The sequence below is a fragment of the Chelon labrosus genome (genome assembly GCF_963514085.1).
Source record: "Chelon labrosus genome assembly, chromosome: 23".
NCBI lineage: Eukaryota > Metazoa > Chordata > Actinopteri > Mugiliformes > Mugilidae > Chelon > Chelon labrosus.
Window position 1 is genome coordinate 6,225,009 of NC_140356.1, and position 26,019 is coordinate 6,251,027.

General features: G+C 42.4%; 1 protein-coding gene across 2 annotated transcripts; it reads left to right on the plus strand.

The window, feature by feature from the left end:
• Positions 1-397: 397 nt before the first annotated feature.
• etv6 (ETS variant transcription factor 6) lies at positions 398-26,019 on the plus strand. Of its 2 annotated transcripts, none has more exons than XM_084573060.1 (8): positions 398-810; positions 3,531-3,660; positions 18,490-18,654; positions 21,562-21,696; positions 23,523-24,119; positions 24,363-24,505; positions 25,215-25,315; positions 25,464-26,019. In XM_084573060.1, the coding sequence occupies exons 1-8, from the start codon at positions 781-783 to the stop codon at positions 25,564-25,566; spliced, it is 1,404 nt and encodes a 467-aa protein (XP_084429186.1). In that variant the 5' UTR covers positions 398-780; the 3' UTR covers positions 25,567-26,019. The 2 variants fall into 2 exon arrangements, with proteins under 2 accessions (XP_084429186.1, XP_084429187.1); XM_084573061.1 differs by having other exon boundaries at positions 3,534-3,660.

A 26,019-nucleotide genomic window follows, 5' to 3' on the forward strand; every position in this document is an offset into this window, starting at 1 on the left:
GACAGCCCCGTTATAAACTAATGCATCTAATAAGAAGTTCCTGGGTGCTCCTTATACAGTTTCGGTGTCGCGCTCGGCTGTGCGGGCTGACTAATTAAAGCAAGGCGGTTTAGCGTGTTGTGTAACCGCATTTTTTTTTTTTTTGCATTAAGCTGTGATTCAAAAAAGAAAAAAAAGAAAAGAAAGAAAAACAGAAAAAGAAAGAGTAAAAGCAGTCGGTTCGTGCAACCGACGAGACATGCTGCGATTTCCTGCTTCGGGTTTCCCTTTAAAAGGGGGCAAGGCTCAATGCTGGGAATTCACGTCATTTCGCCGTTTTACACACATCCAGATCAATGAGAGAGAGAGAGAGAGAGAGAGAGACTCACTCTCTCTCTCTCTCTCTCTCTCGCTCTCTCTCTCTCTCTTCCAGGAAGGGATTATTAACCAGCGCGCTGCCGACATGTGAAGGGAAAACACACGCAGACAAAAGAAGTTTTCACACCGACAGCCACGCAATGGACCCGACCAGCAGATAAAGAAGAGAGAGAGAAAGAGAGAGAGAGTCAGGGGAGGAAGAAGAAGAAGAAGAAGAAGAAGAAGAAAAAAAAAGAAGCGGGCTTCATGAAAAAGACAACTTCTCCCACAGCACCGAGCCGAGCCGCCGCGGAGCTGCCGCTTCTGCCGCTGCAGCTGTGCGGGCTTCTCCTGTAGGAGAGCGACGGAGATAAAGAGGAAAACAGGGGGCAACGGACGACGGAAAAGTGGAAGGAGACGGAGAGAAGAAGTTGACGGGAGATAATGTCCGAATCCTCCTCGGCTGCGAACAAGGTAACGCTCGTTTTTTTTTTGTGTGTGTGTGCGTGTGTGTGTCTCGCCTCGCGTTCTCCTCAAAGAGCCGCTTTCCACTTTAAGCTTTGCTTGTTTTGTTTATTTTTTTATTTATTTTTTTTTGCCGCGGTATCGCCTCCGGTGTGTGGCAGGCTTGTAGCGCCATTCAGCGGAGGCGCGTTTGTTTTGCTGGTCATCTGTTGCTCGCGGCTTTGAGTTCGCCTCCACTCCGCTGAAGATGATGAGCTGAAGGAGAAGAAGAAGAAGAAGAAGAAGTCGTGACTGTCTGCGACTGCTTCGTTTACCCGACCACAAAGTGATCAAAGCCGCCTTGTAACCGACACACAGACGCGCAAATCTATCAAAAGCTTTAATGACACAGATGAAATCCCTGTGTATGGAGTATTATTACGGGATGTGGCATCTACTGCCATTGAAACGGCTGTAAATGTGATCCATTTTCGAATTAATCGGCCAAAACAGGCAATCGACGACTAATCCTCCAATCGATTAATTGACGAATTTTGAGCAAAATCGACCAAAATTTCGACCAAAATATCTCCTGGACCTTCCTGTTAAATTGTGACCTCCCCACACACATCTTTGCCATTTTATAAATTGACCAAATAGAAAATAAATAATAAAATAAATAAAAGCAATTATCAGATGACTACTTAAGCATAACAACTTAAAGCCCATTTGTGCTGCAGTGGGTAGGTTTGACGCGCTGTAATCTTAATGATCCATTCATTAATCAGTAATGAAAATAATCCACAGCCAAGGAAGACAGATAAAAGCCGGTAAGAATCGTCACTAGCTTGCACGCAGAGATAAGCAGATTCATATCCGACGTTTTTATTTTCAGTTTATTTTTGCTTTAATAAAAAAAACAACAAACAAAAACAATGTTTCACAAATACACAGACTTTCTGTGTTTGAATATTTTTGAACTGCTGGTCAGACAAGGCATTTGAAAATGTATCCTTGGGTTCTCAGAATTTGCAACAAGCATTTCTTTTTTGACATTTTCTTAATCAAAAAGACAGGTTAATCATTATTCGCAGCCCTAATTGGGGCATATAATTATAGCAATATTATTTGGGATGTGAAGGTCAGCTTGAAATAGCTGGAAGCGTGGCAAGCTGTTCAGTGACTGAAAGTGAAATATGGAGTTTTGTTTATGAGGGACGTCTGCTCATTACCAAGTCTGATGTAAGTGCATGATTGCTGAGGAATGACCAGCACTTCGCTCTGAGAAGTTTTACCGGAGAGAGGGAGAGTGCGAGAGAGGACGACTCTTCCTCACCTTCATACCGCAGCCCAGTTCTGTCAAAAATCACTTTTCCTTTCCTGCGTTTGTCTTCGTCACAAGCTTTGTCCTGCCTGTCGCCTTCCCACAAATACTGACCCAGCCGAAGCCGTGTGAACAGACAGCCAGCTGAATTTTTAGAAAGTGGATGTCAGGCAGGGGAGAAAAGTCTTCGCCTCTGAGAGGAGGAAATAGAAGACTGAAAGATTATTGCTTGGCTTCCACAGGAAATTCCTGGTACATGCAGTTGGGGTGCAGGTCGATGACAGCAGGCTGAAACTATGGGACAAAAAAAAAAAGCATCTTCATTTCCTCAAGAAACTCAGGTGGTTTCACGCTCTGCTTTCATTTGCAGAAAAGAAAACCAGTCTGAAGAGAATGACCGCAAACTGGAAAACCTCACACCTTAACCTAGATTCAGTGCATGTGCTATACACTGGCAGCATCTTAGAGAGGCCTGCTGCAAAAACAGCAGTTTTTGTCATAGAAGTACTAATCTGATTAACTGTTTGATTTGACGACATGTTTAGATTCCAGGTTTTGTCTGACCAAGAGCTCAAATGCAAATAAATCTGTTATAAAGACGAATGTTTCTATTCTGCAAAATTTACTGTATAATCCCAAAGGTTTTACATGTGGAAGCCACTGCTTCTAAAATTTCCGTCACTTTCCGTCACGTGTTCATTCATCCCAGGGCTGAGGCTAACAGTTGTTTTAATTATTGGCTAATCTTCCGATTATTCATTAACGGTGCGTATAAAACATAAGGAATCATTAAAAAGGGCCGAGCGTGACACCTTGCAGTTTCCTTTTTCGCCTTGCAAACAATATAAATGTTAATATAGACGGTCGGAACTTTCTTACATTTTCACTGCTGCCAAAGCATCGACAATAAACTCGAGTACGCATTAATGGTTTCGTCAGTCTCTCAAGCTAAAACAAATCTACTTGCTATTTTCTCAAAATAGTTTTATGTCCCATTGTTAATGTATAACTTGAACGTTTTTGAGTTTTTGAAATGGCGGCATTGTTTTTCTTTTTTTAACAGATCAAATGATTGGCCAAGAAATCCAGTTCGGTCATTTATTACCCACAAATGCGGCCAAGAGTTATAGAGACTGAGGATAACAGCTTGTTTAGCAGTGCACTGCATAGTTAAGGACTTTATAGCACGGCATAGCAACACGTGTTCTAAAGCATGAATGGCATTTTGTAAAATTGGGTCTCCAGGAGGCGACTTTTCAGCTCGACTGGCCCTCGGACAAGCTTATTAGAATCTCATACTCGTCTGTGTTTGCGGTTGTGGGTGCACGGCGAGGTGAGGCGAGTCTGCGTGGGGCTGTTTGGGTTCAGGGCCGGTGCATCGTGGAGCTTTGTGAGCCATGCTTTGTGTCTCTGTGTCTATTCATAGCAGGAGAGGAGCTCTTTCAGTCCTTCCGCGAACCCGCTGCCAAACTCCACTTCCTCCCCCGTCCATGCTCCCGCCGCGAGGCCAGCCAGCCGAATGGAGGACGAGCCTGCCAGGCTGCCTGCGCACCTGCGTGAGTCACACACACTCACACACTCACGCAGATGACCGGCGACTCCTACACACATCGATCAGCCGGTCATTTGAACGGGACACATTGATTTTTGTCAGTGTTTTTAGCTTCTTGCATCTAAATGTTTGTGCTCAGCTTAAGTGGTGATCTGGGAAATCACATTTTTATTTGGTCTCATCCCAAAAACTTCCTGTTAGTTGAGCTCTGAGGGGGCGGGATAATGACGTCTTTGGATTTTCTTTGGATGTTTAGTTTGAGCCTCTACAGGTGTAGATATCAGATGGTTAAGAAAAGACAATGTTATCAAAGTGAGAAGACACACATCAAGAACACACACCCCATTATCGCTGCATGAGTGCAGGCCCGGTCATGCTGTACCTCTTAGCTGGAAGGCGTTGAAGCAGATCTCAGGTCAGACTTCTGAATTGCTTCCACTGGACCAGAACTGACAGACCTACCGCACTGGAATAACCAACAGTTACGCAGAAGCCAGGTACAGATAATACAGAGCAGAGAACACACAAGGGTAGAAGAAGGTGCTAGGGAAGATGATGCTGAGGAGGTGTGTGGCTGGGTCACAGGGACAGCAGAGGAAATGTGCTCATATTCATCACTTTCTTCATGTTTTTTTCTTCAAAGATTAGATTTTCATTCAGCCAGTTCACTATGTAAGATATTTTCTTTACGTATCTTTTGAAGATTGAACTGGAGGCGTCCTTGAACATGCTTGAATACAATTAGTGGTTTGTGCCTGCAAGTTGAATTTAAATAACTGAATGACTGGAAAGGTAGAGGCTATGAAATGTTCACCGTTATGAAATATAACTAGGTATGCGCTGCTGCCCAGATCTTAAAATGTTTTTTATTGGTTTAAACAATCACTGTTGACTAGTCTCCTGTTGAAAAGAAACTGATCCGATCAGAGTTTCGTAGGCACATTTTCCCCTTCAGAGTTATGGATAAAGCTGCAGATGTTGGAGCTGACGTAAAAAGGTAACAACCCGTTACCAAAAAATAAAAATTCTAGCTCGAATCAAAACCTTTTGTTGATACAACCTCATTTAATTTATGAACCACATCTTGCTAAAGATGATTTCTGATGATTTATCTTGCTAGTTTCATTAAATGCGTTGCATTATTCTTTGTTAATGTTGAGTAAATGGTTCGGAAACCTTCTTTCTTTAAAGGTGCCCAGTGGAGTTTTTGACCACTTGGAGCGCTGTGGAGTGTTGTTGTTAATTATGTGTTTTGGTTATATCGCAAACGAATATGTGCAAGCGCATGCACTCAAATCACATTCTACCTGTTGATTTTGATCTTTGTATTGATTGAGCGTTGGTGGCAGTAATGTTTTAACTAAGGCCGGATATACAAAGATTACTAGCAAGCAAACGTGGATGTAAATGAGGCAGGATTTAAATATATTTGGTTTGCAATTGGTTTATGAGGAAGATAAAGCGATAAAGTGCTGTGCTTTGATCGTACTGCTTTTCACTGGGGAAACTGTTTCTTTAGTTTGTTCACAAAGGAAGCTTAGTGGGGCACCTTTTACTTTGGTTAATTTTAGGCATGCTTGTTTTGTAGGCTTGGACTGGTATGATCAGCAAAGCTGCAGTAGCTGGACTCAGTTTTTCATGACACCTGAAAGCACTGGGAGTCACGTGGTTGTCTTTATTAATTGGCTGCTTCAAATCAGAAGAAGGCAAACTGTAGAAATACAACCTAGATAGATTATTTTATAGCTTGTTCACATCAGTGCAAACAAACCTTAAGTTTGCTTTAACTGGGCACACTGGCCTGCCCTTCCCAGGGTTAAAGGTAGAGAGAGGAAAGTGGGAAACAGTCTATAAGTGAGTCAATAAATAGTGCCAATAACTTTTAAAATTGACTCACTACAGAACAGACGCCCCAAACCACCAGAGCAAGCACTGAGGAGACCGTGTCAAGAAAACAATTCCACAGAATCCAATCATATGGTTGTTGAAATATGTTTGGGAAGATGAAATGAAGCAACAGGGTGATATTCACATCAGTACGGGACTTCGGTTCAGTTGCATCGACTTACTCATTGCTGCTTGCCCAATCATAGAGTAGGCGGGACTGGACCAGAGCCAAGACACAGACTCACAGTTCAAAGATGAACCCCGAGCGGCTTCATCCATGCGCCCGTCAATATTTAACCAGTTTATTTTGTTTTCGCTAGCAAGCGTTCAAGACGGGGCTCCGGGTCGGGGTGGGTGTTGCGCTGGGCGGCTGCACAGGCTGAAGCTGGATGAGACGCACAGGAAACTCCCTCAGCCCACTTCCTCTTTTGCATTGTTGCAGAAAAAGGAAGAACGCTCAACAGATCCGCGTCGAGTTTCCTGACGAGTAAACCGATGGGTCAGTTAACATCCGCAGACACGTGGAAGTCCTACTTTGTTTTAATCAGATGTCAAACACAGTTCCCTCGCGCAGACTTGACGCTCACACATCTGCAGGTCAGGAAAATGTCTTGGGGCTTTTTTTTTTTTTCTTCTTTGGTGTTTAGCTTACGGCTACAGCTGGGGGAGATCCACTCTCCTCTTCTCAGACAGACGGCGACATGTCTCTGTCACGCAGTCCTGAAACACCTCGGCTCGCCTCCCCCTCGCTATCTAAACACACGTGCTGGCAAACAGTCTGTCCATTAACCCCCACACTCAGAGTGAGATTTGTCCTGAGGGGGAGAGAGGGAGGAAGAGAGAGAGAGAGAGAGAGGAGGAGGAGGAGGGGGGAAAAAGACAGAAAGAAAAAGAATGAGGGAGGAAATTGCAGTGTGGGCAGAAATCCGCCTTCTCCATTTCCTGGGGAGGAAGTGGATTAGATCGGGGAGAGTTGCAGCCTGCTCCTCACACTAAAGTATGCTACCAGGCTCAGCTTTTAACCCTTTCTGCAAGACATCACTGCAACACACCACAAACCCTAAACCACCAGAGCTATATCTGTCCTTCTCTAATCACTTTGTTTTTAGGTGTTTTGCTTCAACTTCTTTTTGAGGAGTCATCAGTACAGTAGAGGCGCCTCAGAGTTTGTGTGGTTAAACTGTTACCAAGCCCCATGTGTTACTACATATAAGATGATAAGAAACAAGATAGCGCAACGTTTCATTCATCCTGAACACACAAGTCATAATAAATACACAAAAGCAATAAATACGCTGTATGGGCATACACAATCAAACAGATCTGTAATGTCATAGAATTAAATAAGTTAAATTTTAGAGAAATAAATAAACGGCGTTAGATTTTATATGTAATTAATTGGACAGCATTTAAAACATATATTTTACGCATATATCCACATAGTTGGGGCCACTCAAAAAAAAGTCTTACTCCTAGTAACCTCAAGATTAAAAAAAATTATTGCACCAACCAGCTACAGATTTATTTATTTTTTTTATCCTATGGTTTTGGACAAATTAGATCAACAAAATGTTATGTGTTAATCGGAGAGCTTCAGAGATGCTGGGAGGTGCATTTTCTTAAGCCAGGCTAGCCGTTTCCCCTGGTTTCCAGTCTATATGCTAAGCTAACTATGCTGCGCTAAGCTAACTTTCTTTTAGCTAACTATAGGTGAAATTACATTTTGTGTATTTTTCACAAATCCCAAAACAACTGACCGTAACGGTATTTATCGTGGCGTTTGCCATGTTTTTAGGACAGAAACTGTTAGTTCGTACAGAAAAGTCAAATCACTTTGATGTTTCTATCGTCAATTTATGTCCTTTTCCAGGGAAAAACACTCCCTAGTCCCGGCCCATCTATGTCTCATGCGGGTGACTTCTCCAGCTCCTATTAGTCATGTCATCTTAATGAGATGAATAAGATTAAGAAGGAAAGGTGTTGTTCTCTTTTTTGGTGACTAACTGGATAGTCAAAAACGTATTTAACCATATGACAGATTCAAAGTGAAAAGTTGTTACTTAGAATCTTTAGTGAGAGCAAATAAAGAGGGCTTAGGTTTGGTTGAACAAAGTTGATGATATTAACTTGGGCTAAGGCAAATTGTCACCAGACTAAACGGCTATTGAGTGAAAACATCTATATTATTAGTTTTTCACTAATCGGTTAAAACAGAAATGTTTTATTGAAGTATCTTAAGAAAGCAACTTTAAGAAACACACAAAGCCGCAAATGATCCATTTTATCTCGGCGTGGCTTTCAACAATCCAGTCAATCCAGAAGTCATGCAGCCGTATTAGTCTGCCTGCAGACCGATGTGCAGCTTTAAACGTCTAGTGGAGGGGTGCCGTCAGCCATCCGTGCCATTTACTTTAGCCGTTCATGTGAAAGGCGAGACAAGTTCTTTAAGAAAATTCACACCCGCGCGATATAAAGCAGTGCACACCAACTGATGCGCTGGATTTGTTGGGTTTTAATTTAATCGCCTACGTGCTCCGAGCGTGACGCAAGTGAAGGCTAGTCAGTGAGAAAACGGCGAATTATTTAAAGAGCTACATCACAAGGCGATTGTGTCTTTTATTTATTTTTTTTTTTACAATAAATGTGCATGAAGTGAAAGAGAACAGTGGCTGCGACGGGAGAAATATCTTCTTGGATGATTAAAAAATCTATGTCCATGGAAACAAGACTGGCTGCTTTCCTTGGCGCGTGTGCGTGTATGTGTGCGCTCACAGCTGGGTTTGCACTATGCATGCTTGTACGAGTGGGTGGATGAGTGTGAGTGAATCTTGTGTCTTTGTGCAAAGCTTGCCAGAGGTAGTGTAGGTGTATGCTGTATGCGTGTGTGTGTTTAAGAGTAAGTGTGTTACCGTACATGACTTCAACCCCCCCACCACAAGCTTCCTTTGGTCTCCCTCTCCTTGCCTTTGTGGTGTATTACCCGTTTTACTGTGGGGGGAATTGGTGTTACAAAGTATGCGTGTGTGTATTTGTGTGTATTTGTGTGTGTTTTGTGTGTGTTTTGTGTGTTTGGTCTTTCTGAGGGGAAATTTCCTGCCCCTGGAAGCAGCTCTTGTCCTCAGGAATTTCCTGAGTGGGCAGACAGCGCTTCCTGAATAAATGTTGTTGTTGTTGTTGTGTGTGTGCGTGCCTGTGCGTGCCTGTGCGTGCCTGTGTGTGTGTGTGTGTGTGTGTGTGTGTGTTTTAAGTCTCTTTTCTCCTCTGAAAGGGAAACTGTTTTCACATGGCAGCGAGTGAGCTGAGCGCAGCCCCCTCCTCTTCCTGTTCGCGACACACTCCGTATGGCGTTTCTAACGAGGGGGGCGGCGGTGGTGGTTGGGGGTCGCGGTACTCTACACATCACAGTGAACCATGCTTGTTTGACGTTGTGTTGATGTAAGGCTTCTAGAGGACAAGTCACAGAAGCTAAAATGAGTGACAGATTCCTTGTGATAAATGTCCAGTTTATGAAATTCTTAATCACCATTTGGTTTAGTAGCTCCTTTCTACCAAGCAGGAAAACAATGTGAGTTTTAAAAGATTCGAATGACTTGAGATTTTATTTTTCATATAAAATGGTGACGCTTTCAAGGGACATAATGGCAGAACTGACATAGAGTCCAATACACTGTATTTTAACTTTTAATTCCTTATCAAACTGAATCCTATAATACCTATAATGCAACTTGGGCAGCATGTTAGACCCTATCTGTTCACGCTACTGGTGAAAAGGCAACAGGCTACACAGCATTTTTTATTTTTTTTAATGAGCTGACAATCCAAAGCTGCAAACTGGTGCTGGAACTGTGTCGCTGCGCCACAAATCGATTTTTTTTGTTTGTTTCATAAATTTTTCAACAGTATGACGACAAAATGTCAAGGGGCGCTTGAGCGACAATTTAACACCAACTCGCCAACAATGTAGCTGGACACGCTTGACCACTTTGGAATTTTTGTCACTTGTGTGAACATAGCATACTCCAACTCCCTGTTACTTACTACTGAATAAAGACTCTTTTAGGGTACTGCGGGACATTGATGTCAACAGTATGTTGCTCGTCAGTCTGGCTCGCTGGCTCGCTACTTGGCGCCATGTCTTTTTCGCCATGTCTTTTTCGCCAGTCAGGTTCATTTTTGTTTCTACTTCCTGCTTCACTTTCAACAATGGCGACCGAAACTTTTGCCGAAATGTCGCTGAAGACGAGTCGTACAAATGTTTGTATCTCCGAACCTCTTCAGTTAACTTTTCCTCGATGTGTTCCATCTTTATTGATCCAAAACAATCAATTTGAAAATTGTGGAGATCGTGAGGCAGTCGGAAATACTAAAGCGGAAACATGCTACTACCAAGTGGACCAATCGCAGCTCTTGCGGTCTGCGTTGCCGCGGTGCGTAGTTAACATTTCTGGGGAGGTGCACATCAGCTATGGCGCTAGGGTCTACATATGCAGTATTTACGTATTTTTAAGTTGTGTTTTTTTTTTTTTGTATAATTTGAGCATGTTTACAACTTGTTATGACAAAAAGAAAGGAGGCGCTTTACACAAAGTTGAACACTCACCTGAAAAGACGGCGACAGATGGAGACTGAGAAGATTTGACTTCAGTTGTCAGGGAAACTCCTTTAGCTCTGCAGTGGGAAAATATAAAGAAATATAATTTAGTCAACATGTTTCTAATATTACTTTTTATGAGTAGTATAATCTATTTATTTACATAAATTACTCCTGCTGCTTTCAGGGACACAGGCATAATGCAAGCTGCTGAACAAAGGGGCTTCCACTTTGCATTAGATGTGATCACTTAAGTGTTGCACTGCATTAAATACTGACTTCCCATTGTCCATGTGGAAAGAAGAAAAAGAGTATAGGCCGCTTACAAGGTGTATGTGTGTGTTCCAGACAAGCAGGGGCCTTTTGATTTAGTTAACAAATGTCTTTGAAGCTGCTGCACTTAAAAAAAAAAAAGGAGAGAGAGAGACAGAGGGAGAGAGAAAAACTGGCTCCTGAACAAAAGGAAGAGTGGCAGTTGACGCTGGATTCAGGAACTAACCTACAAGAGCTGGCTTGCTCCAGCGCTCAACAACAAACTATCAAAAACAGGTCGCGCTACTTCCTGGCCATAAAGGTTTAGTGTGATTGATGACCTGTTTTATGTTTGTTTTGACTGGATGGAGTCCAGTTTTGCCGGACGGGGACAGGCACGTGCATGCTGGTGGAGGAAGTAGACGATGAATATGAGAGCGAGGGGGGGCTCTCCTAAAAGTAAAAGTGTGTGTATGTGTGCGTGTGGAGGTGGTGGAGGTGGATTTTCCCCTGCCGCACCCACCTGACGGGGCGAGAGAGAGAGAGACGAACACAAAGCGAAGGGAGTTGAATAGTGTGTGAGGACTTACTGAGGAAATGTGTGGTGCTCTCATACCCACATGTCCCTGAGTCAGGGTGTCAGAAGGTCACTAGCAAGCCTCCTCCTCCTTCCTCCTCCTTCCTCCTTCCTCCTTCCTCCTCCTCTGTCTGGAGAAAGACAACCCTTTTTCTCTATTGAGATTGCAAGACCAATATCCGCCTACTTCTGCTTTGAGAGAAAAGGCAAACATTTACTGAAGAACTGAGTGACTAAGGAGCTCCGAGTTTTAAGAGCAAAGTCCCAGCTTTGCAGATGAAGCCAAGTTGTTCCTCGTTTGGTTTATTTAGTTACAGTTCACCCAGGTCAGGCTAAGCCGAAATTCTCCGTCTGAGAAGTTTGTGCATCACTTGTGTCTTGATGTATATTTAGACTGTTGAAAGTCAAGAGTTTCTGACAGAAAATAAAATCTCCACTAACTTTCAGATCCCGGTATGACTCAAAATACAGTGCGAGCGCAGTTTAGTTCCAGTTTTACATATACAGAGAAAGGAAGCAGTCCACTCAGAAATTAACTATAAAAACTCTAGAAAGACTGAACACATTTACTCAGCTGCTGAAGCAAACACATGTAAAAATGTATATATAACCGTTATGGTTGGAAATAACAGCTGGAAACACAAGTTAAATTTACATCTGACATCTATTCCTTTCTGTGGTAAATTTGTATTTTGTTCTATGTTTGTGATTCATTTTGCAATTCAAAACTATAACTGAAACTGATCTTCCCACTCTGATGTAGAGATGTAATGCTTTTATTAAATTTATTCTGTTTAATTTAATCAAATTTAATGACTAATCAGATACCAACCCGGTATATACTATGTGAAAACAGCCTATTGTGTGGCTGTAGATATATTCAGCACACCCACGACCAAAGTAAACCACATGGAAGGGAGACAGATTTGTTTCCAAATGAAGGTGGAAACTGCAAACTTCATCGTCCAAAATTCCATCTTGAAAAGTGTACATGTTCAGGTTCTATAGAAAAACACTGAGGTTAATCTTATCACTGTTAATTAGCTTCTCCCTAATTCTATACATACTAATACTATTAATTAAAATCTGTACGCAGAGATGCTAACATTATATACTAAATATGGTTGCCTCTACCTTGCTATATACCTGCTAACTATCTTGTTAGCTAGCAAGATAAATTAATAAATGTAGAACTGTGCCCTAAATCTAGACAAACTAATATTAATAATTTAAATGTATACACAGATTAATTTAGCAGGTTACCAGCTATGCAGTCAGCTGGTCTAAACATTTAGCTGTGTGTTGACTCTAAATGTTAAAAACCGATACCATAATGCTATCTGTTAAGCTAACTGATGTACAGGCTAACTTTGTACCATAGCTTATCCCTCGTTTTGTTCTAATTCTGTACTGTGAGGTACAACCTAGGAAAATTAACTTGGTATCTGTGCTGGCAAAAACATGAATGCCTGTGTTGACACTGACATTTCATATATAATTTACATAACGTGAAATAAATGCTAGCTAGCTGATTTGTTTGAAAGAAACAAAGGCAGTGCTAACGTTGTAATGCTAGCTTCTTCCAAAATAAGTTCTACTGCAATATTTGCTCTATACTACCAATATTAGAAATTGTACATAACAAACAAACTGTCAAACACTAGCCAGCCCAATTGTTCATTTTATGTGCTGTGACAATATTCTTCGGCTGCACAACTGTATGTTGCAGTTTGATAATTTCCTAACTGAAAATACAGCAACTGTCTGTAGTTTTATTAAATTTGCCATTTCTTCCCAAATAAAAAAATCATAAGAGTGATAATACACTAGTTATAGCGTATTAAAAGCGACACAACCTCGCCCAAAATGAGTCTGCAACAAAATGATTAGTTCCCAATCAGAAACTGTCAGAAAGAAACGTTTTTTGACTTTTCTGTCACACCCGTTGGGGAGGGTTACAGTTCAAAGCCATTTTTAATCAGTCCAAAATCAAGAAGCAGTTGTGAAGGTTTACAGCGGGGTGTGAACAACATAAGCTGCACAAACAACGACGTGAGTGTTGGTTAAATGTGTGCCGTTGGACTGGGATTCTGGACGGGACCTTGCAGCTTCACAGCAGGACGGACCTCATTAACTTGTCTGGCTGAGAGGGGAAGTTAAGGGCTTCTGTACCGCAACAACGAAACAAGATACCAGTGATCTCATCCTCCTCTTCCCTTCATTCATCCCAAGCGCTTATGAGTTGCCTTGGCAACTTGTGCACTCCGTGTGTGTGTGTTTGTGTGTGTGTGTTAGCGGGCATAAGCGGGGGCCTGAGAAACCACAGAGTGAAAATTATGTGTCATCAGAGAGGATTAGGAGCCCACGGTTTAGTCAAGGGTTTGGGTTCCTGCTGTCGTGCTTGAGGGTTTTATTCAATGTAAACACACACATACTCGGAAACACACATGTATGTTCACTCTCATGAACACCGTGAACCTGAGATGCATTCACTAAAGGCAGGCTCACAAATTGATTCGCTTCCTGCAACCTGCCACAAATCTGTAACAGACTCTGACAGAAAACGGGTAGGAAGGACAAATTTATCAGCTCCAAATAGTCTGTGTGAATGTGATGAAGGAAGAGAGGGTCAGGTTTGAAGGTGCACTCTCTGTCCTCGCCATCCATTTTCCTACCTCTAAGTAAGCAAAGGATGTTTGTGTCTCACTGGCTGCACTGCAACAGTTTCCCATCAGGTTTAGATTCAGTTCCTGGCTACATCCGATAGATATGAGATGTATAACAAGATTCTGAAATTGCAACATGAATTTGAATCAGAAATGATCCACGCAGACAAGACGTCGAAATGAAGTGTTGCATTTTGTGAACTCACTATGCGTTAGTGGAGAAAAAAGGCATATGTCAATGGAGGGAGGAAAAAAAAAAAGCCTAATGATTCGTATTTTAATGGAAACTTTTTGCAGAGCTGCAGGGACCTTAACACTGACTTTTTAAAATACTGACACAAATGACTGGAACATGAATGAATTTCTATAGAATACTTGCGTTCGTCATATATTGTTTTCTACCATCTTAGAGCACTTCCTCCTTCACTTGAAATCAGTTTGGTGACATGTTTCTGTATTGCTGTTTTGTACAGTTAAGCTACTTTTCCCAAGGTTTCCTTCCGTCTGTCATGCATACGTCGTCTTGTGTGCATGCACTTCAAAGTTGATGTTCAGCAAAGGTGTAAGCTCAATATATTTATATAAAACAAAAGCAACTGGACTTGCGTGCGGTTTCTAGAAGACATTTCACCTCTCATCCATGTGACTTCCTCAGTTCTGAGTTTTAGAAATACCATAGACTGGAGGAGTATCTTCAAAGACACGTAGACTTGAGTCAAAGGAAACGATGACTTGTGACTTTACCTGGACTCATATGCCTTGAGACTACGTTACCGGAAGATGTGGCTTAAGATAAAAAGCACATACCTACGATCATAGACTGACAAACAGGTCTGACTTCTGAGACCAATCTTCTGGATTTGGCACCGATTCTAATTCAAGGCACCATACATCAGTCATCCAACTCATGTGAATTAGGTGAATGTAATGTTGACTTTGGCATCAGTGCTCTTCAGAGGGAAGTACCTGTCACTCCATAGCAGGGAGTGATGATAGGGGAAAGTAGACACTGGGCCCATAGGTGGATACTGGGGTGGCGTTTTGACATTCTGAATGAACATGCTGAAGCAGTGGCAGCATCAGGAGACCACATGGCTTTCAGGTTTATCAGCTTTTTTAATAGTGTCATTTTAATATGTGTATGTTGTAATGAGAGAATGCCATGTGACCCCAGCTGATCGCTTGACTAGTTTGTGTGCTTTGCTTCCTTATTGCACATCCTAGAATCATTTTAAGTGGGAAGAAAAATAAGGTGGTAATTCAAGACTAGAAATACGTCCTGCTCTGGGAACTCAGCACTGGCTTAGTATCTGTTTCCCTTCCTGTTTCCCTTTCCTTCCTCTTTTTACATCTTTGTTTTGTCCTCTTGTTCTTGCTGCTTTACATGATCTTCCTTCATTTGTTGTCGCATCTTGTGACACCCACCCACCAATGCCGCTCTCACCACTCTTTCCTTTCCGTTTCCACTCCTCCTCTCTGCTGTCTGTTAATAAACCTCCCGGCACTGCTCTCTAACCTTACCGCAGGAAGTTTCCTGTGCTGAAACGGAGCCCACGCTGGATTGCTTCTTGCCAAAGTACGTTGTGGGACACGTTTGTTTGGGCCCCCTTCTTCCTCCACCTCCTCCTCCCTTCTGCTCCTCTTGTTGCTTCCTCCTTTGGGCTCAGTGCAGATGGCTGAGGCCGGCAGACCGGATCTTGGAGGGTTTTTGGCAGAGCAGCACCTCTCTCCAGCCCTGGAGAGAGCATACCGCAGCCATGACCTCGCGACCCAGGCTGCACTGCTGCCCGCCTCGGTCTCGCCGCTCTCACAAGTCAGCCACGAGAGACGAACGTACAGCTGGTGCATGGAGTGCAGATGGCAGCTTGATTCAATATTGATAGAAAGTCAGTCAGTCAGATAGTAGTATTCCAGTGGATTCTAGACCTATTCCGTGTAGTCTAGTAAACGTTTCTCGTACAACCTACAAAGGAGACATTTCAGCAGTGTAGATTACAGATTTTCTGGGCTTATTTTGAAAGGTTCTCTCATCATTGAGAAAATTACCCATGCACTTTTAATTCTTGAAAGGGGGACTGACACATTTAGTCACAGAATATTACACATACTGCTGGCTAGAGATGATGTGGCCTAGCTTTTATTTTTACTGAGTCTGTGGGCCAACAACCTGACAGTGTGAAATAAGCGGAAACCCACTAAGGAAACATGACAAAATATAGTTCCTTAGTTGCCCACCACTGGTTCCTGTGGTTATGAAACACCTGTCCTATTCCCTGACACTTTCTTAGGATGTCTGTTGACAAGCTGAGGGTCAGAGCTTAACAGACTGTGGGTCATGCTTCAGATAACATAGGTCTTCCCAGGCTTAGCGGCGATGGTCGAGTCACTATCTGAATATAGAGGACTGGAAGGGAAGGGAAGAAATGGGAAGCTGACAATCTAGACAGGGTTTCATTTTATATTGATTGCTCTCTGTGAAAACTTCCTTTGTTTGACGGGCGGGGGGAGTGAAAAAGGGGGAGGGAGGGCTGAAAGCGAGCACAAGGTTCCTATTACTTGTGTGACAGTGACATTGGCGGCCAAAGATAACAGCTGTCCGACTCCCAGAGGAAGTGTTTGAGGCCAGCCGATAAAGTGAGACGTAAGAAATGAGTAGCTGTGCTCCGCGTGGGTGTTATGGATGTTCTGATCGGAGCCATACACCGCTGCAAATCTGCTCGTATGTGTATGTATGCACGCAAAACTCTGAAGAAAAAAGAGACGGAGGTGAGCCTGAGTCATACTGTAAATCATCGGGTTTCACCAAGAGCACAGACTGATATGATGAGGTGGCAGTATCTGTGTTGACTGGAATAAATAAGTGTCATTGTGTTATGCTAAATGTAAGCATCCTGTTAATGTCAGACAACATCAGCAACATAAACAACATCTGTGTTAGGAAATTTTAGATAAAATCAGTGACTGCAACAAACCTCAGTGTTCAGAGCCACAGAACATAATATGTGACAACAGGGAGTGTTCTGGCAGTATCTACCAAAAAAAAATCATATTTTTGTTGTTAATTTGGTTATTAGGGTTGCAAATAAACAATTGACCTAAGCTAGTCACAAAATTGACCTAGTCACTATGGTAAAGTTAGCTATAGGCCTATATGCCACTACTTCTGTTGTTTTCTGGGTAATAGTGTTAGGTTTCAAGCTTTAAAAACTTGTAATACTGAATCAACAAACAAATGAATATATTATATTACTCATATACATTAATGACATAAAGTTATATACATGCTAGCTATTTGATTTGCTAGCAGAAACACTTCAGGTAATGCTAGCTTCCAAAATGGGTTCCAGTTCTACTACAATACTTGCTCCATACTACTAATATTAAAATTATACATCATAAACAAGCAGTCAAACACGACTGGATGCTGCATTTTTCGACAATAACCAAACCCAATGATTAAGAATACAACAAGAGAGTCATAATGTACTAGTAATGGCTTGACGGCAAAGCAACATAACCTCCCCCAAAACCTGTCTGTGCCGTTTTGGCTTTCTTGGTAATATTTTTAGGTTTCAAGTTTTAATAACTTGTAATTTAATGGCAACACACAAATCAATATATGTTTGGAAACTTGGTTTGATTTGACCAAGTTTCCCTATTTGGCTGGCTAGCTTGCACATCTGCATTGCTAGGTAACAAAAGCGTACAATGACTGTATGTCTTATAACAGAATTCAGACAGTAATTGTAGTAAAAATAAAACTATAATAAAAGACAGTTTAGTTTTTTTAGAAAATTAGGCAGTAATTTAAATCATTAGTAGCTGAAGCATACAATAGCCTTGTAGCTAGCATTGATTCCCATTGGGGAGAAGCTAGCAATTTGGCAATGTCGCTTTTAAGGGAAGCTAGAAAGGTTTTCTTCCAACATCATAATTGACGCAGATGAAATGCATTCATACTGGAATTCCTATTTTTGGTTGATTTGTAGCATTCTGCTAGCAAACTTGGGCCCAGAAGAAAAAGCTCTTGACAGGTGTTCAGCTCGAGTAGGATTAGTGCTGCCTCTCCTGAAAAACGTTTCTATAGTGAAGTGAGCTTTTTCCATTTCCACAGTCTTCTCTATTCTTTCTCTGCTGCCTCTAAATGCTTGTTGGTCACCAGTGCAGATGTTTTACACGCATGTTCCCACGGCAGCGAAAGAAACATTTCAGAGAATGTGTGTTGAGGGGGTGGGAGCGGGGGTGGAGGGGTGCTGTCATCCCAGTTTCCTCTGGCTCTTTTCCCTCCATGTGTCCTTGTCCTTTTATACACAAACTAATAAACTGTCCGTCCTCTGATGTGCCTGTCTGGAGTTCAGAGAGCAAAGAGCGGAACAGATCATAACAGATCAAATAAAAACTCTGACCATCTTTCTCCTGTATCCTCCCTACCTTTTTATCACTGTGATTCATTCTGTATTCTTCTCATCTCCTAATCTTTTATTCTAACCTCTTCTCCCTTTCTGACTCTGCCTCCTCCTTCATCTTTTTTTTCTTTATCTCCGCTGCCGTTCCCGTAATCACTCCCTCCTTTTGGCTTTTATCTCCATTTCCTCAATATCCGTTTTACTGCCTCTGCCTCCTTCCTTCCTCTCCCCCCCTTCCCCTCCTTCTTTCCTCCCTACCTCCCCCCCTTCCTGCCTTTCCTCCTTTCTTCCCTCCTCCCTCTCAACCCCCATCCTTCTGCTTCTTCTTCAATGAGCTCATGCTTTTTTCTTTTCTTTTCCCTTCACCAATATTTTATTGCTTTTTTGTTTTTTTACCAGACAATTATCTAAACTTATTTTTCCCCTCTCCCCCTACATATCCTCCCATCTCCAGGTTTGCAGCCAGTCTTTTGGAGCAGGGAGGACGTGGCCCAGTGGCTTCGATGGGCCGAGAAGGAGTTCGCCCTCCGGCCAATCACCAGTGGCTCTTTCCAGATGAACGGCAAAGCCCTGCTGCTGCTCACCAAGGAGGACTTCCGCTACCGATCCCCTCACTCCGGTACTCCTCTTTTTATATTACTTGGCTTAGAGGTGCATTCCAGGCCCGGAAAGCTGGAGACATCAGTAAAATGTTTAACAAATGAGTCACTTCAGTTGATTGCATTCTGTATTTTTGTAGTTAAACTGGAGCAGGACCCAGACTGGAAAACAAGATTTACTAACGAGGAAGGAAGAGCAATTGTAGGTCATGGAAACTAGACTAGCTGAGGAGATATTATGGAAAATTGTGTCTAGAAGCTCCCTTTCTAAAGGAAAAACTGACATCAACTATCAAAAAATGGACACAGATGAGAGCAATGTGTGATGAATGCATCCCTGACCACATTTAGTCTAAAAATATTTAACACTGTGACGACTGATTTGCCACGTTTCGTCATTTAGACCAACACCGGGCTTTATCTGCACACAAAAACTGGTGCATCTTCAAAATCAATGTGTTTACAGAAAAGCTACGCCATTTAAAAATCAATAAAGTCAGCTGGAGCAGAGAAGGGAAGGTGACAGTGGAGGGAGGCAGCAGTTACAGCGAGGCTGCTGGGGGAGGAAGTAGGAGACGGTTGATCAGGAAGTACAAAGCCACCTCAACTGTCGCCCCGGCAACGCCAGCGGCCAGGCGCATAAAAATAAAACAAAAAAAAGAGCGAACCGTTTTTCCTCATAGTTTTGGATTTCTGTCTGAAACACGAAACCGGTGTTGATGACTGTGTGTAGCAGATTGGAAATGTTACACTGTTCACAGTCGGTCAGGGGTGAAGTCAGGGGTGGGAGACGAGGCTCGGGATGACAGGCATATGACGGATCAAAGGAGGGATCGGCATAACATGTCAGAATTCAAAATCTGTTGCAATATCAGGTTATCAGGTCAAGTGAGGAAAGTGTAGAGGACAAAAGATAACTGATTACCCCAATTCTAGTTATTAATCTGGATTAAAAACAAAACATGATTTCATGATTTTTGTTTATGTTTCCATGCCTACTTTTAATTTTCTTTTTATTTCTGTGCCCGTACGTTTATTTGGTGGCTGTAGGACGGTTTGCGTCTTGCATGTCAGGTCAAAGGATCAGTTTAGATTACTTACTTTGCTTGCTGCTGATTTTCCTGGCCCGTTTTTACTTCTGCTGTAAGTAATTACAAGCATTTATTTATTGATTCGGTTATGTGTTCATTAACCCTCAAACACTGCATTTATAGATTTAAAAAGGACTAATTGAGTCACTACTAAACCTTCGTACGACTAAGGAGTAAAGACTGTTCAGTTCAGTATATATAGTATTATCAGTCAATCTGCCCTTACAAAGGACATTACACGTTGACATGAATAAGAAGTGTGAAAATATCTGGAAAATGTGACTGATTATCACAGGTTGTTGTGCTATTTGTTGCAGTAATGGTTTGACTTAGCAGTAGCATCAGTTATTTGACGACTTTTTCCGTCTTAAAATGAATTGTCAAGTGATGAAACGTTGGTTTGACGAACAGAGCAACTTGTTGCCGTGCGTTGTGTTTCACAATGGAAGAAATACCTCCTTTGCACGATCGTACGGGTGCAAATGTGGGAGTCTATGTACAGAACTGGCCGTAATCACACTAATGTTACGCCTTTCTTTGTTGGCCGACACGCTCTTTTTCAAGGGAGAAGGTTTGGTTGTGGTAAGCTAGCAGGTTCGTGAGTCGCGTGTTAGCGAGAGAAATAAAGAAACGGCGAGGAATTGTCTCCTCCGTTGCAGGTGTGTGACATATTCTTCTTCATACGAAATAACAGACGGTGTTTTTTTTTCCTGGAAAGTCTCGGCCTTTCTTCCAGTAATTGGTTTGTTAAGCTCTATTACAGCGGCACGTTTAGACTTGACTATGTTTTAATAGGCAACCTGTAAAGATAAAGGAGGAGTTTCAGGTACCACAAACGCTCGTATTTTTAATGTCTGAGCACTTGGGATTCGCTGTGATTAACATATTACTTTGTGTGGACATTTTTGCCAATCTGGGCTCTAAATTTAAAACATATTTGTGAGGACAGAATCAAAGCTAACACCAGGAAGAAGGAAGCAGGAACTCCCCCCCCCTTGAAAGTCAACGCCACAGGACAAGAAACTGAGAACTGAAAAGGGTGTGTGTGTTTGTTTGTGTGCGCGTGTTCACCATGACTTCCTTTATGAGAATCATTTCCTTGTTATGGTAAGTCTTTAACAAAGGCCCGGAGATAACGCGTGATGGCAGCCTTCGTTAAAATCAGATCTGCCGTGGTCATTTGTTAACCATGGAAATGTTTTGTTGTGCCAGGAGCGGAGCCGGTTCTCTCAGTGTTGAGGCCAAACAAACAGCTGTAAATTATTCAGTGAACTTCCTGCTCAAACTTTGTGCCCGGTGTCCCCGCTACTGTGTAACTCCTTACAGCGGAGTACCAGGGTCATATAGTGCCACGGCCCATTTACGTTCACTGTTTTCTGCTAAACAACCTGCAGTGCTTGAAGGTTTGAAGACCTATAGCGTGTGCACAATCTAAAATTCAGATTTTTCTCTTGTGGAAAATATCCAGTTCTCATTACAGCTAACTTTATATGGAAAGTTTATAAAGTTAATCCCATGAGGTTCAGTGTAATCTATTATCTTACCCTGTAGAAAGGAGATATGACTGTATTCTCATCAGTGTTGAGTATCTACAAAATGTTTTTCTAGTAACAAATGAATCTTGATTTGGCAAGTCAGCCTGTCCTTCAGCTGCCCCTCTAATGCGCCTCCAGAGTGATTCTTCCATTATTGCTCAAGCTCCCTGCTGCCTGGAAAGCACAGGGAAGAAGAAGTAGGGGGAATCTGATTCTTCAGATGACGCCAGTGCTAATTCCCTATTTTATGCCAGCACAAGACGCCTATCTGACCTAACCTCTGACCTTTGCATCTCCGCAGGGGACGTCTTGTATGAGCTGCTGCAGCACATCCTGAAGCAGAGGAAGTCGCATGTGTTTTACCCGTCCGCTTACTTCCCTGGGAACTCCTTCCATTCGCTGCCTGAGAGCGCTGTGCAGCACCTGAAGCTCGAAGGTCAGTCCAGTAAAATGGATGTTAGGTGTACAGGTCATGGAGCTCTGCAAAGAGACAGAATTTTCATTAATCCAGCGTATTCACTGCGCAAATTAATTCTATTACTATTATTTGTTGCTGATAATAAGAATGTTGTCTTCAAATTAATATACAGTACACATTTAACTCAAAATTCCCCTTAAAAGATTTCCTTTCTTGCATCATTTCAGCTCTATGAAGCAGCCACGACAACAAAGTAGAAGTCAAATATAAAATAAAACGGAAGGAAAGATGTCTCCAAATAAGTGATGTGCACATATTTATACATATAAAACTATACATACAGTACAACTGTCAGGGCGCAATATTAAATCATCTATAGTAAATGGAGATTTACATTCATCATCAAATTTAGTCTAAATTAGCTAGCTAAAAAAGCTAGCTAATTTAGACTGACTTCTGGAAAACTGAGAAATAAAACCTGTGCTAAGGCTAAGCTACGTAGTGCTAGTTGCCAACACCAGATCCGTAACAACCACAGTTGTCTACTACATGTTGTCTAGCTGTGTTAGCTTGTTAGGCTAATTTGAGTAGCAATATACTAACAGCGTTTTGTATAACTGTGTAGGCACTGGTTTAGGGAACAGAAAATAAATTGTACTATCAAATGTAGTTTTGTTATAATAATAGCATCACTTTTTGATGTTTAGATTATGCTGACAGGGAAATTCAACATTTACAATTTATAATATACGTCCTTGAGCCATTCATAGAAAGTTAATGCTAACATATTCTGTAGTTAGCCAAGGTCTTAAAAAGTCAATAAAACAGAGAGAGAGAGAGATAACCCTAACCCTTTCTGCTGGATATGAATTGCCCTGAGCAATAATCTGAGTCCGTCTCTTTTTTCTTAGAAGCTCACATGTGTTTTCTTATCACTCTTGTTTGTTGTGATCAAGGAAGTAATGATAATGTTCAGTGAAATACCTGAGACTGTTGTCTGGCTCTTATCTGAGGAAATATGACACAGCCACAATCAGATGGGCTGGAGCGGTACCTTTGGCCACTTCAAATGTTGACAGTAAAACCTGCTCCACAAGGAAATAGTTTGATGTGCATGCCACAGACTGCAGGCTGAGTGATTTGCTGGTCATTGCTAATGCATTCCTTGTTATGACAGTCACTCTGTAGATGCTATCCGCTTACTTTGAGGTGAAGGACTTGAAGCAAAAATTCACTAACTTTAAATAAAACTGACCAGAAAGGAGGCGATCACAAGCTCAGTTTAAGTGTAGGATGTTAGTGACACCTACTGGCTCTTTCATGTAAAGCCAGGAACTTAAAGTAACGAGTTCCTTCCTTGAGGTTGCAGATAAATTACACCACAAGGAAGATATTCCCATGACTAAAACTATGATACGAATTTCATGCTTTGTTCCTCCTACTTTCTGTTTAGACTGCTGTATTTCCAAGGAATGACAGGCATGATGCGCCAACAAAGGCTAAACAAAAGAACATTTGAGGTTTTAATGCAATGCCCATCACTTTTTAAACACTTTCAGTATTAGTTAATACAATGATGGGGTGTTAACTTGGAAGTTGCTTTCCGTGTTCATTCTGCTCACTGGCTGCCAGTCTCACCTACAGAGCCAATATTTATCTTATACTTGGCACAACTGCTTCAGGCAATTGAGGTGATTTGTGATGAACACTCACATTTAAAGACAACTATTTTCATTCTGCTGGCTGTTTTTGAAAGCGATGTAACAACTGAGGGCCTTATGAATTGTGTCTTCACATTTATGTGAAACTGCAAATTGGATTTATTGCATATAATGTATCCCCAGAAACGGTACGGCGGGCACCACGTGTTTCAGAGCCCATCCCCCAGCATCCACCAACCATCGAACTGCGACACCGCTCCCGCTCCCCCCACCACTCAACCCCACGACGGTCCCCTCCCGAGCCAAACCACTCCCGCCCCGCCAATGACGACTCCCTCCAGGCCTTCTCTCAGCTGCCTGACAGCAACCACCACCTGTCAGAGGAAATGTACCCTCTGTCGGTGTCCCCGGCTGCACCCAACGGGCGCTGCGCAACGCCCCGAGAAGCCCCCTGCCCGGGCAGCCCTGGAGGCCAGGAGGCGGGCCCTCCTCGCGTCATCCAGCTCATGCCCAGCACCATCATGAACCCTCTGCTCCTCAGCCCGGCCAGGAGCGGCGGGGTCGCCGGCTTGGACTTCAGGCACAGCCGCGGTGGAGCCCCGGCTCAGGCGACGCTGGAGAACGGGCGTGAAGTGAAAGTTCACGGACACCATCATCAGCTGGCCCAGCAGCAGCAGCAGCATCTGCTGCAGCAGCAGGAGGAGGCGCTCTACAGGAACCATGTCATCATGCCCGTGTCTCCTCCAGAGGAGCAGCAAATGCCCATTGGGCGGATAGCAGGTAAGACTGATGACACTGACGGTTGAGGCTGCATTAGGCGATATCTGTCATCTTTAGTTACAATGTGAGCAAATTCAAAGACGGCAGGATGACGAATATCTTGGCCCTCACACGATATATTATGTTTGAAATGTTCTCATCCTGGCTTTCTGCCCTTCAACGCTGCCTTGTAACAGAAACCTTGAATGAGATTTTCACAGCCTTACACCAACTCACTATGTTTTCTCTACTGGGTCCTCACAGACTGCAGGCTGCTTTGGGACTACGTGTACCAGCTCCTGTCAGACAGCAGGTACGAGAACTACATCCGCTGGGAGGATCCGGAGAGTAAAGTCTTCCGCATCATGGACCCCAACGGCCTGGCCAGGCTCTGGGGCAATCACAAGGTAAACACACACTCAGTAGGGCTCCAGGTGTTTTACTTTATTATCTTCAGTCTGGCTGCAGGTGGATCATGGAGCGGGGACATCACAGATCAAAGCAATAAAAAACACAGAGACTCTTATTTCAACAACAGTTTAAAGTTGCACTAACCAGTTTTTATATCAGAAATTACTCCAAAGATGATACAAAGGTTTTACTCACAGTGACGGAGAAATGGCTTCCAACACTGCAGTTCATAGTTTCCTTTGAAGGCTTTTAGCCTTTTGTAGATTATTGTTTTGGTTTTCCAGCCCACAAACTGTAATGCTTTGAGCAACATTGTTTCCAGCTGTTGTGAGCACCAGTTTTCAGCAAAAATGTTTGTGCACAATTTGCACCAGAAGGAAAAGGGTCAGCAGCTAGCTAGTAAACATAGCATTTAGTGAAGAAGGAGCCATATATTTTTCTTAGAAGTGACAGACAAAAAAAAAAAGATTAGCGTTAGTAGCTTGATTCTGCTGCCCCCATGTGGTCAGAAAGTATCATTTCTACAGGTTTATTATTTCCAATGTTTTAAAGCTGCTATCCATGTCTTTTATGTTTACATTTTCTGACGCTAAAAAAAAAAGAATGACAAAGAGAAACTAAAGATGATGTAAATGTAACTTTTCTCAGATGAATACTGTCACATTGTTATTACTAATGACTCTTATGCTCTTTTATCTCTTACAGAACAGGACCAATATGACGTACGAGAAGATGTCGCGAGCACTGAGACACTACTACAAACTGAACATTATCAGGAAAGAGCCTGGACAAAGACTTCTGTTCAGGTAGGTCTTATTAAATATGCCAAGTCTTTCCTTTTACTCATTCCTAAATCATTTCTTTCTTTGAATTACACGCCACACTAAAAAGAAAAAAAAGAAAAACCAGTTTTTCAATGAATTACAAGTTGTCCTGTGTTGCCACGTTCTCCAGGTTCATGAAAACCCCCGACGAGATAATGAACGGTCAGACGGACCGGCTGGAGCACCTGGAGTCCGACACAGACGAACAAATCTACATCAAAGAGGAATGCTGAGGAACTCTGGGAAAAGGAGTCCATGAACTACTTAATACTACTACTACTACTACAGCCGCTGATGCCTTTCAGAAGCAGCTAGAAAAATCGATGTTGAATACGGAGCGCGCTGACGCTAGCTCGTACCGTCCCTACAGGGGAGGGACATGAAACGCGATCCCTTCTAACTTCGCCTTAGGATGACATTTTTCTGACATGAAAAGAAAACAAACTGTTGGTTTGATTCTTCTGGTGGACAGAGCTGAGAGGACGTTTTAAATGTTCCTTCTTTTTTTTTTCTCCAAAAGCCAATCACTTTGTTCTTATGTCACTTTTCTGATTTCTTTTTGTCTCCTCACATGCATTATACAATGGAATTTTGCTGTTTGTACAAAGAAAATTGGGCGTGTGTGTGTTTGACAGGAATGTTTTCACCATGGAATAAACATTTTTGGATCAAACTGTGTGTTCATT

Bases quoted from the DNA above. Each gene is read 5' to 3' on its own strand.
- etv6 (XM_084573060.1), top strand. From the start codon at position 781: ATGTCCGAATCCTCCTCGGCTGCGAACAAG. The intron at 811-3,530 runs GTAACGCTCGTT...GTCTATTCATAG, and splicing joins CCTCCTCGGCTGCGAACAAG to CAGGAGAGGAGCTCTTTCAG. The intron at 18,655-21,561 runs GTACTCCTCTTT...GCATCTCCGCAG, and splicing joins CTACCGATCCCCTCACTCCG to GGGACGTCTTGTATGAGCTG.